Source organism: Panthera tigris, chromosome E1, assembly GCF_018350195.1.
Source record: "Panthera tigris isolate Pti1 chromosome E1, P.tigris_Pti1_mat1.1, whole genome shotgun sequence".
NCBI lineage: Eukaryota > Metazoa > Chordata > Mammalia > Carnivora > Felidae > Panthera > Panthera tigris.
In genome coordinates this window covers 4,246,585-4,259,397 of record NC_056673.1, presented here as the reverse complement: position 1 = coordinate 4,259,397, position 12,813 = coordinate 4,246,585, and the positions used below count along the sequence as shown (strand labels likewise).

The window sequence follows — 12,813 nt, the reverse complement described above, 5'->3', positions numbered from 1 at the left end:
GAACTTTGAGGAGGCTTAAATGCTACCCGAAATTTCAGCAAAATAAGACTGCATTTAGCAACAAAGAGCTGAGAGAAGGTGCAGTTCACAGGTGGGAGCCCAAGGTAGATTGCAATGCTTTGTTTTGTGAGCTAGATGTAAAGAGGGAGACGGCCGGTGTAGACCACATTGAAGAGGCTTGGCTGTGAAGGGAAGCAGAAGAATAAAAAGAATAATTGACAAGAGATACAGAAGGAGATCACTTTTCTGTGCAGGGCTAGAAGAGGTTTGGGGTTACAGGTTTTTGTTTTTGTTTTTTTTTTTAATGGAAAAGACAAAACTGCCTCTCTGCAATGAAAAAAGAGCCAGTGGAGACGGTGATTGGGTAACAATTAATGGAGTCTACAAACTAGAGATCAAAGTCTCTATGAACTTTGAGCCAGTGCAGTACTAATCCCCCACCCCTGTCTGGAAACAAATCCCTTGAACCACATATTGAAACACAAGCTCCAGAATCCAATGTGTACCTACTGAGACTTGCCTTATTGGCCTCAGGAGAGTCAGTGCTCAAAGCTAGCAGTCTACAGTTCCAGGCAAGAGGCTATTTATCCCAACCCACTAGCCAACAGGAATGATGGAGCTTCCTAGCCAAGGAATATTTAGCAACAGGACACTTAAATACAAACTAAATGCAACCAAGTAATTTATTTCTTTAATGGGATATCTGCTTTTCCTCATGAAGAGAAAACGTTGTGTCCTTGGCTTAGTGATTTGTTGAACTCAAGCATTTTTTCTTGTAAAGTAAGCTTAACTGGGGAAAGGCACATATTTTAGCAAGTTAATTTCGATCAGGACTGTTTCCTAGGATACGAAGGGTTGTGATGGAGAGGATGTGGATTTGCTGTTGTTTGTGCCTTCCAGGGACCAGACATGAGAAAATGGGCATCAACCAATGGCCGTGCAGAGGAAGTGCTTCTTCAGTGCCACAGGATGAAACACCAGCCTGGTTGACCATGGAGCTTGGGTTCATGGTCAAGACACAAGACAAGAGTCAGTAGGCACGTTGGGTAGTACTGTTCTTCATCTGTACAGAAGTAGGAAAAGGAGCAGAAGGAGGAAATCTTCCAAGAACCCAGCCAATTCCTCTTAGATGCTGTGATCAGAATGGGGGTGCTTAGGACCCCAGATAGATAACGTTCCCTTTCAGGTCCTAGACAGTGCAGAATGCATTATCAGATATAAGATTCTTGGTGACACTTCCTTGGCATTGCAGCTCCTGTGTTTAGGTCCTGTGCTAGAAGAGGTGATGGCTAACATAGTAGGGGGCTCAGAAGTAGGCTTCATCTACCCCTAAGCTTCTCCACCTACCCCAACCCCTCCTCTTCTGGCCTGCTGTGTGGACTAAAATGCCTACCATTAGAGTTGCTCCTTTGGTTTAAAATAGTTCATCCCTAGAACGCTGCTGATGTGTACACATCACATAGAAGATAAAGAACACTTGGGGTGGGATGGAGGGGATTTTCTCCAACTCTTATTCATTCATGTGTCCATTTTCACAATGGATAATTCAATTGCTTACTTATGATCTGACCTACTTTCACCATGGGAAGCAGAAGATGGGATGCGCCAAAACTAAGTTTTAAGGGGGTGGGAAAATACAGGGTATGGAGAGATTCCCACTGTAACTCTTAGAGGAGGGGATATGGAAATTAGGAGATGTTTTGAGGACACAGCACGCCCCTGGGTTCCTGGTGAGGTGGAAGACCTAAAAAGGGACAAGACCAGTGAAGACTAATTTTACTGATTTCTCAGCTTTGCCAAGTCCTGAGGCTGCTAGAGAAGATCCAGTAAGAACAAATGAAGGCATTGGACTATATAACTTCATAAAGTCAACAGATGGTCTATTCAGTCATTGGCTCAAAAAAGCTATTCAACTGGCTGTTTAATTTGGTTGTTCCGTTATCTCCAGGAATTATGATATGGATAGAACAATCTTGCACAATGTATGTATTTTGTAAACCCTGAAGGTTTGGACTAATTAAAGCTTTATGGATTTTCTACTGGGAGCAGAGGAGACTGGGATATAAGAATATTCCATATTTCAGGATGGTTCTATTCTTTTTTTTTAATGTTTATTTTATTTTGAAAGAAAAAAAGAGAGAGAGAACAAGTGGGGAGAGGATCAGAGAGAGAGGGAGAGAGAGAATCCCAAGCATGCTCTGTACTGTCAGTGCAGAGCCCGACATGGGGTTCGGTGCCACGAACTGTGAGATCATGACCTGAGCTGAAATCAAGAGTTGGACGCTTAACCAACTGAACCACCCAGGTGCCCCAGAATGGTTCTATTCTTAATGTACACTCAGGGGTAACAGCTTAATTTAAGTAGTAGAGTCTTTTATCCTGAAGAAGATGGGAATTGGGAAGTCTCCAATTTCTATGTCTCATGAAAGACCTACAGAGCATCTGAATTGTTCAGGCTGTCATAATATGTTATTCTGAAACACAGAGAATCCAGAAGGCAGTAGATAAAGTCAGGTGGGAGGTCTGAAAACCCAGCATGACATTCATTCACTTCACCCAGATGCTGATCTGTAGACACAGACCCAATCAGGAGGTGGTGGGGGAAGCCCAGCTATGGCAACAAGGATGCTGCCTGGGGGGCTGAGTTGGCCTGGGGGTTTCCCAGAAACCTCTGATCCATCCTCTAGAGAATAGGACCAGCCTCAGATTTGGACAAGGTGAAATGAGATTGTGAAGTGCCCTGAAATGCCAAATGCTATGAGCAACATCTTGATTATTATGTTGTTTTTAGTATTTCAGCTTAGCTAGAAAATATGTGGTCAAGAAACTCTTTTTGTTCCCCCAAACACAATAAAGGTTTATTATTATTATTATTATTATTATTATTATTTTGCTTACTAAATACTCTATTGCAATGGGAGAAGCTCTGCTCTATGAAGACATTCAGGGGCCCTGGTTCCTTCCATGTGTGGTTCAAGGAATTTTATTTTGGAGTTTGGGTTACATTCACTCAGGTCAGAGGAAAACTGTAACATGTGGTCTTCTAACTAAGCATGAAGGCAATTTTTGGCTCAGTCATAGTCTGATGAGTCTCAAAATCACAACTATTAGATTTGAACTGACTGAGGGCAAAAACTATGGGGAATTCATCTTTTTTCTCCCAGAAAGAAATTAGCACTGAGCTAAGCACACAGCTGGTGCTCCATAAATGTTAAATGAAGGTGCAAGAGAGTGAATGTGTGTGATTCCAAAGCTAAGGAAGCCCAACCTGGCAGTTCTGTTTCCATCAATCTAGGGTAGAGTCCAGTTTGGGGTTAGTTATGGCTTTTTCCTTATCCTCCTGAGCTATAATGTACAGCCAACTGTCTAGTCCTGGGTTCCTCAACCTCAGTACTCTTGACCATAGTGCTTTGTGGTGGGGGCTGTTTTGTGCACCAGCACCCTTGGCCTCTATGCATTGGCTGCCAGCAGCACCCCCACTCCAGTTGAGATGATTAGAAATATCTCCAGAGTTGCCCAAATGAGGGGGTAGAATCACCTTCAGTTGAGAACCATTGGTCTGGGCCAACTCTGATTTTATAGATGAAACAGCAGCCTAGAGAGGTCAGCACACCATAGATTAACCACGAAGCCTGCACTTCATGTAGGGCATGCAAATCCCACTGTCCTTGGAGTGTATAGGATCCTAGAGCTGGTGGGGGGTGGGGGGAAGGAGAGGAAGACATGAGGTGGGGTGGGGGGAGGGAGAGGAAGACATGAGGAAGGGGAGGGAAAGAAAGACATCAGGTGGGAGGGGGAGGGAGAGGAAGACATCAGGTGGGGTGGGGGGAGGGAGAGGAAGACATGAGTTTCTGCAGCCTGCTTCTCAGGACAGAGTCTCTCCTCTTGGAAATGGACAGAGATAAAAAAAAACCCAAAGCCTTTCTCTGTGGTCCACACCAATGTTTTACCAGTTTAGATTCTGACGTTCTTCCTTGTGTCCAAAGGGAAGTTTTCCCATTTCTATTTAAGCCCATTCCTCTTGTCCAAGACCCTGTACACAGACAACCATAGTTCAGCAAGGTCCTCTGTAAGATCTTCACAGACCTGAGGACGATTATGAACGTGTCCCTTTCAGGCATGCCTGTCGACTCTTCCTTAATTTGAGAGGTAGAGAGATTCGTAAAGAGCTTAGTCTCCAAGCAGGAAGTTAAGTGTTCACCAGTCGCGGGGCCATCCGATGGGCATTGGGGGCAGGAAGGCAGCGTGTGCAAAATGTGGGACTAGCGAAACAGCAGCGTGGATACGGGGAACGGCGAGTTTCTCCATATAAATAAAGCGTGGGGTGCTTGTGGTTGGATGAGTAGACCAGGAATAACAATACTTTCCACACTAAGGAGTTTGGAAGGCACGCCCAAGGGCAACAGTGCGCCACGAGAAAGACACACGTAGAAGACAGACGTAACCAAAGTTTGCTCAAGAAAGACCACTCTGGCCACAATGCGGAGGATGGATTGTCAGAGGGCAAGAAGGAAGAAGGGAGACCAAGCAGGTGGCATTTGCACAAGTGTGCATGAGAAATCCCCAGAGGCTGAAGAACAATGGAGACGAGGGGAGGGGGGGGAGAAGGGACAGCTTGGAGAGATCTTTGGAGAGAGAACTGATGACTTAAGTCTGAGTGCATGTTGCAGGGAGGAAGAGGAGAGCAGGCAGGAGGGCACCCAGGTTTGGGGCTTGGGTAGCTGGTAGATGGATGGCGGTGTCATTCGCTGGGCAATGGGGGGGAGCGGGAGGTGTGGATGGGAGAGCAAGGAGCCACCGTGAGCTAAGGTGACTCTGGCCACTTCTGCGTAGCTGGTGACAGCAAGAGTGTGAAGGTCACTTTATCAGAGATGAGCCGATAAAGCACATTGTCTGCTCCCCTGCGGGGAGAGAATATGGCTACGGGAACAAGGAGGGACCAGGAGAAGTCCATTTGAACCACCTGCGAGCTTGTAAAACTACAACCGCCCGGGCCCCACCTCCAGAATTTCTGATGTAATTCTCTACAATACGAGTCACTAAGTTTCTAACGCACGGCCAGCTTGGAGAACCACTGGTGTGTGGGCAAAGAGCTCCCCAGACTTCGATGTGCACCCCAAACCTGGGGATCTTGTTGCAGTGCAGATTCGGATTCAGCAGGGCTGGGGTGGGGCCTGAGAACCTGAAGCTACAAGAGTTTGGGTGGCCACACTTGGAGCATTGAGCGTGTGTCACAAGATGTTCTTCAACCCTGGCTGCACCTTGGAATCCCTGGGTCACACCCGAGATCAACGCAACACAAATCTCTGGGTGTGAGACCCAAGCACAGAAGAATCTTTAAAGACACCCCGGTGGGGCTCCTGGGGGGCTCAGTCGGTGAAGCATCTGACTTCAGCTCAGGTCATGATCTCGCGGTTTGTGAGTTTGAGCCCTGCGTCGGGCTCTGTGCTGACAGCTCGGAGCCCGGAGCCTGCTTCGGATTCTGTGTCTCCTTGTTTCTCTGCCCTTCCCCTGTTCTCTCTCTCTCTCTCAAAAATAAATAAACATTAAAAAAAAAAAAAAAGACACCACGGTGCTTCTAAGAGCAGCCAAGGGAATCAATCAAGAGCATCAATAACAAGCATGGATGTCTCCTCTAGAAGGACTGCAGAGTAAACACTGGGGTTCCAGCTGCACCGAGCCTGAGCTCCATCCCGGGGAGGGCCTGGCTGGTTAGAGAGAACGTTCTAGTGCCGGGGAGCGTGGGTCCCAGGCGTTCGCTGAGTAAGCCCATGTGGACAGCCATTTGTCCGGACTGGCTGCCAGGATGAAGAACACAGGACTCACGGGGGCAGCGGACAGGTTTTAGACACATACATGTAAGGAAACATTGCCGGGACCGTAGCAGAAGTCTGTAAGGGATCTGGAAGGACACAAGGCGGGGTGTGACCATCCACCTTTCGGTGGAAATGTCTGGGGACAGCAGCTGGGTGGGGGGGAGTGGGTGGATAAAGTGACAAATCTCAGGATAGTCCAAAGCGAGGTACTAATGCGTGACAGGTCTGCATCAGGCACGTGGGCAGGAGTCAATAAATATTGGGGGGGGGCAGCAGCACAGGGCTGTGGCGACAAGTGCCAGTGCCCCCAGTCAGTCCCTTTGGGCTGAGATCCAGTGCCCCCACTTACTGGGACTTGAGGCAAGTCTCCTGCCATCTTCTCCGTGTCCTCGTGGGTAGAAGAAACAGAACAATGACACCTACCCATGTACAAATCACAGCCCCCAATACGGGGTCGCCGAGCAGGTGATAGATAGGTTGCTATACATAGTTTACAGACCCAGAGAGAAGGAGGCGTGCGTACAAGCCTGCATTTGAGCCCAGAGCCAGAACAAGGAGAAGTTTCCAAGTTGTTCCTTCTAACATTCAACACATCCTACTCACAGCTCGGCGACTCCTTCTCCAAGGAACTGGTCCAGGCTCATTTGGAGCCAGAGAATTTGGTGGGGGGCAGGTGCAGGGGTGCGGGGTCCCCCACAGCTGCCAAGTTCAGAGAGGAAAAAGAGGGGGCGGGATGGTCCTTACCATGACACAAAGCAGCATGGGCCCCCGGATGATCCACCAGATTTTCTTATTCCTGTTGGTTCCCCAGCACCTACGGCAGAGAGCAGGCAGGACAAGGTTGAGTGTGACGGCCTCAGACCCTCTGGAAGAAGGACTGACTTCCCACCCATGATTCTCCTGAGAGGGGGAGAGGGAAAAAACAGGATTAAAACCCCTTCCTTGGTGCGTGACCCTCTACACTTTTCCCTACGTTCACACAAAGATAAATTCTTTTTTTCCCCTCCAAAAGTAAATTCTTAATTATGCATAGGGGACTTTTGGTAATGATTATTTGGAGGGAAAAGAATATGATCACATGACATACATTATTCACAACAGGCTTGGCAATGTGCTATTGGGAGTCAGCCCGAGAAGCCGAAAGGTACGGAACCAACCTGTTTTTTTCAGTATTCCCCTTAATATTCCGCAATATAGGTATGCCACAGTTTGTTCATGGCTTCTCATTTTTGTGCATGATCAGGCACTTTTTTGTTTGTTTGTTTGGGGTTATTTTTTAATTGAGGTCTAATGGATACATAACATTATATTAGTTTCAGGTGTATAACATGACTCGATATTTGTATATATTTCAGAATGACCGCCACAATAAATCCAGTTAACGTCTATCACCACACATAGTTACAAATATTTTTTCTTGCAACAGGGACCTTTAAAATAGACCCATTTAGGGGCGCCTGGGTGGCTCAGTCCGTTGAGTGTCCGACTTCGGCTCGGGTCGTGATCTCACAGTTCGAGAATTCGAGCTCCACGTCGGGCTCTGTGCTGACAGCTCGGAGCCTGGAGCCTGCTTCAGATTCTGTGTCCCCCCGCCCTCTCTCTCCCTGCCCCTCCCCTGCTCACACTCTGTCTCTGTCTCTCTTTCTTTCTCAAAAATAAATAAAAAAAAAACATTTAAATAAATCAATAAATAAAATAGACTTGCTTAGCAACTTTCAAATATACAATATAGTATTATCAACTCACCATGCTGTCTCCATGTTGCACTTCATATCCCTGGGATTTACTTATTTTATAAGGAAGTTTGTACCTTTTGACCCCCTTCACTCATTTCAGTTCGCTTTTTTTGCCCCCCCCCCACTGTGAACAATGACACCATAACCAATTTTGTACCCATATCCTTACATATTGAGGGTCACTGCTAACCTAGGCAGCCAATTTTTGCATTAATTTGAGCAGATTTTTGTGCTACTTTGCGTGTATACCTAAGCTAACAAACTCATTACTGTAAGAAAGGTCTTTGATTTTTTTAATCTACATCCCTAAGCATATTCTAGACAGCCAAAATGGAAGGGGGTGGCTATGCTCTTTGGGAAAATGGCATAAATCCTTGCATCTAGGCATATCTTAGAATTCCTGGCTGCGAGCAGGTGAAAGCAGGTGTGAAAGCGGGTGTGAATTTCCTACCCGGTGTTCTCCAGCTGTGCACGAGCAATACTCCAGGGTACCACAAACAGCAGCGGGAAGGCTGGGGAGACAACAGGGAAATGCAGTTAGGGGCCGGATGACTCAATCCGCCTGCCTCTCACCCCAGCCTGATGGGCCAAACACATCCGGTTAAAAGCCCAACTATTAGAGAATTGCAGGCTGAGATCTGGAGAGACCTGGGGTGGCACAGAGCCCATCTGTTGTTTTACTGTCCCACAAACCAGGAAGCAGAGAGGAGAAAACATTTGCCACATGTTGCAAAGCAGCTCAGAGTAAATCCAAGGCGTTAACCAAAGTCTCCCAAGTTGTCGGTCAAGGGCATTTCCTCTGAATCCTGCAGCATCACGTTCTCTAAGAATTTGTGACAACGGGGTTTCAGGGTTTAGATCCCATCTTTTTTTTTTTTATTTTTTGTAATTTTTTTAATCTTTATTTTTATTTTTGAGAGAGAGAGGGAAACAGAGTGCGAGAGGGGGAGGAACAGAAAGAGAGGGAGACACAGAATCTTAACTGACTGAGCCACTCAGGAATCCCTTTCTAGAAAAATTTTTTAATGTTTATTTATTTGTGTGTGTGTGTGTGTGTGTGTGTGTGAGAGAGAGAGAGAGAGAGAGAGAGAGAGAGAGAGAGAGAATGGGGGAGGGGCAGAGACAGAGGGAGAAACAGAATCTGAAGCGGGTTCCAGGCTCCAGGCTGACAGCAGCGGGCGCAACATGGGGCTTGAACTTATGAACTGTGAGATCATGACACGACCTGAAGCTGGATGCCCAACCAACTGAGCCACCCAGATGCCCCTCTAAATCTTGTCTTGAAGACTCAGTTGGTGTTATGGGTTGAATGTTTGTGTCCCCTCCCATCCCATGTTGAAGCTCCAACCCTCAGTGTGATGGTAATTGGAGGTGGGACCTTTGGAGGTAGTTAGGTTTGGAGGGAGGGGTAAGCATCATGATGGGATTAATGTCCTTGTAGGAAGAGACCAGAGAGCTTGCTTTCTCTCGGTCTCTGTCTCTCTCTCTCTCCACCATGTGAGGCTACAGTCAGAATCCAGCTGTCTACAAGCCAGGAAGAGGCCCTTGCCAGAACTGGGCCACCCTGGCATCCTGATCTCAAACTTCCCAGACCCCACAACTATGAGAAATAAATGTCTGTTGGTTGAGCCATAAAGTCTATGCATTTTATTATGGTGCCCCAAGCGGGTGACCACAGCTGAGGACGGGGTGGGAGGAATGGCATCTGATTCTCCCAAAACCTTGTTGGTTTTTTAACATAAGCATTGGGTCTACAGCACCTGTGCGTCTCTGTGCGTGTGCGCCCCCCGCCCCCGCTGTCTTCAGGCTCTCGTCCCTGAGGAGTTATCCATCCCAGATGGTCCCTCCAGTTGGGAAACCAAAGGATCTGTTGGGTTCATATGTTCCGATGGCCCCTAGGAGAAGAGGTTGGGGGCTCGGGTCACTCACCCCAACCCACCAGCATGTATCTGGGCCACAGCCGCCTCTCAGAGAGCACTGTGGGCTCCAGCAGCGTGTGGAGGTAAAGGCCTTCGACCAGCAGCCACGAGTAATTGGCTCCCACAAAGTAGTGCAGCAGGAACTGGGCAGAGCGGCAGGAGACAGATATCTGAGGAGGACAGAGCACCCGAGGGTGAGGCCAGGCATTCCCACGTGGGCCCAAGATGGTGAAGAAGGGCCCCCCCCCACCCACAGCCCTCCCTCTTCACCCCCCTCACTCCCGAACCTGCTGACAATCTCAGAGAGGCTGGTGACAATACCAAAGTGGGAAGGGGGGCTTCCTGTAGGTTTCAAAGCCCAGTCTCTCCCTTAACGTTCTAGGCATTTGTAGACAAAAACAGAGAGAATTCCCTGGCGCCATTTCCCTAAAGAAAACCCTGAAAGGTATGTTCTCTGGTCTTGGTTCAATTAAGCTAGAAACCAAAAATCTAAAAAACAAAACAAACAAACAAAAAACAACTTCAGATGATTGGAAAGGAGGAAAGAAATTTCTAAATAACCCAGGAATCAAAAAAGAAATAATATAAATTAGAACTTATTTCTGACCCAGATGAATGGAAAATACCGCATATCAAAATGTGTCGTATGCAACTAATACCACACCAGGAGTAAAGCCTATAATCTTAAAAGCCTTAGTTAAAAAAGAAAAAGGCTGAAAGTCCACTATCCTAACTATCATGTCAGAGAAAGAGAAGCAAAATCTAACCTATGGAAAGGACGTGGAAGGAAAGCAGAAAGGTAAAAGCAGAAACTAATGAAATAGGGAACATAAAACAAAGGGAATCAGCAATGCCAAAATTTCATTCTATGGAAAATCCAGTAAAACTGAAAAACATCTGGTAAGGATGAGCAAGAGGGAAGAGAGTGAAAGTATAAATAGTCAGTATCAGGGACACATAAAGCAATACTGCTCTAACTATGATGGTAAGATCTTAAAAGATCTTCAGAAACTACGAACAATATGATGGCAAGAAATTTGAAAAGTTAGATGAAGTGTACAAATCCCTAGAAAAGCACCAGGTACTAAAGCTGACACAAGAAGAAATAGAAAATCTGAATATAAGAGCTGAAAACAGCCCCCAGTTAAAAGCCTTCCAACAAAGCAAACTTTGGACCCAAGTGGCTTCACTGGAATGATCTATCAAACATTTAAAGAAGAAAAATACTCATCTTAAATAAGTTCTTCCAGAGAACAGAGAAACAGGTTAACAAGTCCGCTTTGTTTGACGTAAGCGTAAATTTTAGTTTCTTTATCACAAGAAAATTACTCACTGAGGCAGATGAGAGAATGCTAAACAAAACACAACCTCAGTGAACAAATCCAGAAATATAGGAAAAAGAGTAATATATCAGAACCTAGTTGGGTTTATTCCAGGGGTGCAAGGTTAATTTAACAAGTTACTACAACCAGTATTAATAGGATAAAAGAAAAAGCATCCCAACAGAGGCAGATTTCAATTTGGAAAGCTTTGTCTCTTTAAAAATTAGTAATAATAGTTTTTTAAAAAGACTGATCTGGTTCAGCTCTTTGGTTCACAGATGAAGAAATTTCCCACCCGCGGGCACACAGCAGCCCGTGGCTGATTTCCTTTACCTGCCTCACTCTCGGGAGGTTTGGAGGGGTTTTTGGGGGGTTTGGTTTTGGGGTTTTGTTTTTAGTCCGATGATACTTCTCTCACCAGAGGCCTCTGACACCTCTTCATGTCCTTCTTGCCTTTCCCCGTCCTACCTTCCCACCCCACGGTTCCCAGCCCTGATCTGCCGGGTGGGAGGCTATGGTAGGGAGGCACATACCTCTGACACGAAGGACAGCCACTTGTTGTCGCTGTTGGGCCTCCTGGAGTAAGAGTTGTAGAAAATGGCATCCTTCACCAGCACGGCCAGGGCTCTCAGGATGAAAGAAGCAAACAGGTTCATGTGGATATAGTTGCGTGTGCAGTGGAGTTTTCTGCGCAGGGAAAAAACCAAGTGTCTCCCCTCAGGAAAGAACAGCTCAGACCAACAGGCATGTGCCGGAAACACCTATGTACCTATCACTAGAGGACAGACATTCATCGTGTAGGCTCCAGAGCCACGCGGCCGGGTTATGTGATTTTCTCTGTGCCTCATTTCCCTCATCTGGAAAATAGGGATAACATGTACACGTGGAGCACAAATTGGGAAATTGAGGCAGAAGGGTTAAGTCAGCTGTCCAAAGTCCTAGAGAAGTGGTGGAGGTGAGATTCAGACCCAGACACTCTGAGGCCAAAGCACAGCTCTCCAAGGCTCTACTGCCTGTAAGGACGAGAGCACTTCCTTCAAGGATCGCCGTAGCAACAATCTGGTTTGGGGTGCAAAGTACTCACACAGTACCTACACCTAGTAAGTGCCCAGAAAATGTCAGCTCTCATTACCTCCCTCTCACCCACATGAAGCCTCCTGCAGGCTCTTTTTCTTGTACTGGCTGGTGTAAAACTGTGTGTCCTTAGTGTCTCTAGACAAAAGGACCCTTTTCCATCACTGTGCCTTCACAGCCTTGCCTGTGCCCCCATGTAGCACACACACCTGCCTGGCTTTAGAGCTATTATTACTTTTTAAATTTCTAAACAGTACTTGAGGCAAGTGTTTTATTATTTATGCATCCTTCTCCCTAATTAGACTGGGTGCCACTCAAGGGCAGGCACTAGATCTTGTTCTTTCCAGCACTAGGGGCAAAATGGATATCTGGTCAACCTAGGCTTCACTAAAGCAGTTGCTTAGCTGGGCAGTTACTTTCTCCTGGCTTGCTTCTGGGACTTTGGGAAGGCGAGTGTAGGAGGTCATGGATAGCAGGGGGTACAGGCTATGGAATTCTCCCACTGCTCAAGAATTGCTCTCTAGATGGGGTATATGGTCATGACTGTGCTCTGGGGAGCCATAGAACATCCTGGGATTGAGGGGCCAGACCTGGTGCTACAGGAGCCTATGTGGGGACCTGTTCTGGAGCTAGCATCCAGGCCTCCACAGTGCCCATCTAGGTCTCCTGCATCTGTATCAAATGTTCATTCGGCCACATCATACTCAGTTATGTTCCTGAAGGGGTGAGGCCAAGACGCAGGCTTGGAGGGCTCCTTAGGACGTCCATAAATAAATCATTTGGTTGATGTATGAAAACATGGTTTAGTAAAATGCACTCAGGCTTTGGGATTCTGAAAGGCAGCGTAAGGGAATGAAAATGCTCAGGCTCTGAACTGCCTGGTTGTGAACCTGTCCCCAGCACTCACCAGCTGTGTGACATTGGGCAAGTTCCTTGATCTCTCCAT

The 12,813-nt window shown here is 46.8% G+C and overlaps 1 protein-coding gene across 1 annotated transcript in view; it reads right to left on the bottom strand.

Annotated features, from left to right (window-relative positions):
- The window catches only part of GLP2R (glucagon like peptide 2 receptor), a 52,546-nt gene that overhangs the window by 19,734 nt on the left and 19,999 nt on the right, over window positions 1–12,813 (bottom strand). Inside the window, exons 6-9 of the mRNA XM_015539199.2 lie at window positions 11,327–11,480; window positions 9,482–9,641; window positions 8,004–8,064; window positions 6,561–6,630 (exon numbers count right to left, since the gene is read on the bottom strand). Coding sequence (XP_015394685.2) covers window positions 6,561–6,630; window positions 8,004–8,064; window positions 9,482–9,641; window positions 11,327–11,480 — 445 coding nt within the window. The remainder of the gene's footprint in view (window positions 1–6,560; window positions 6,631–8,003; window positions 8,065–9,481; window positions 9,642–11,326; window positions 11,481–12,813) is intronic.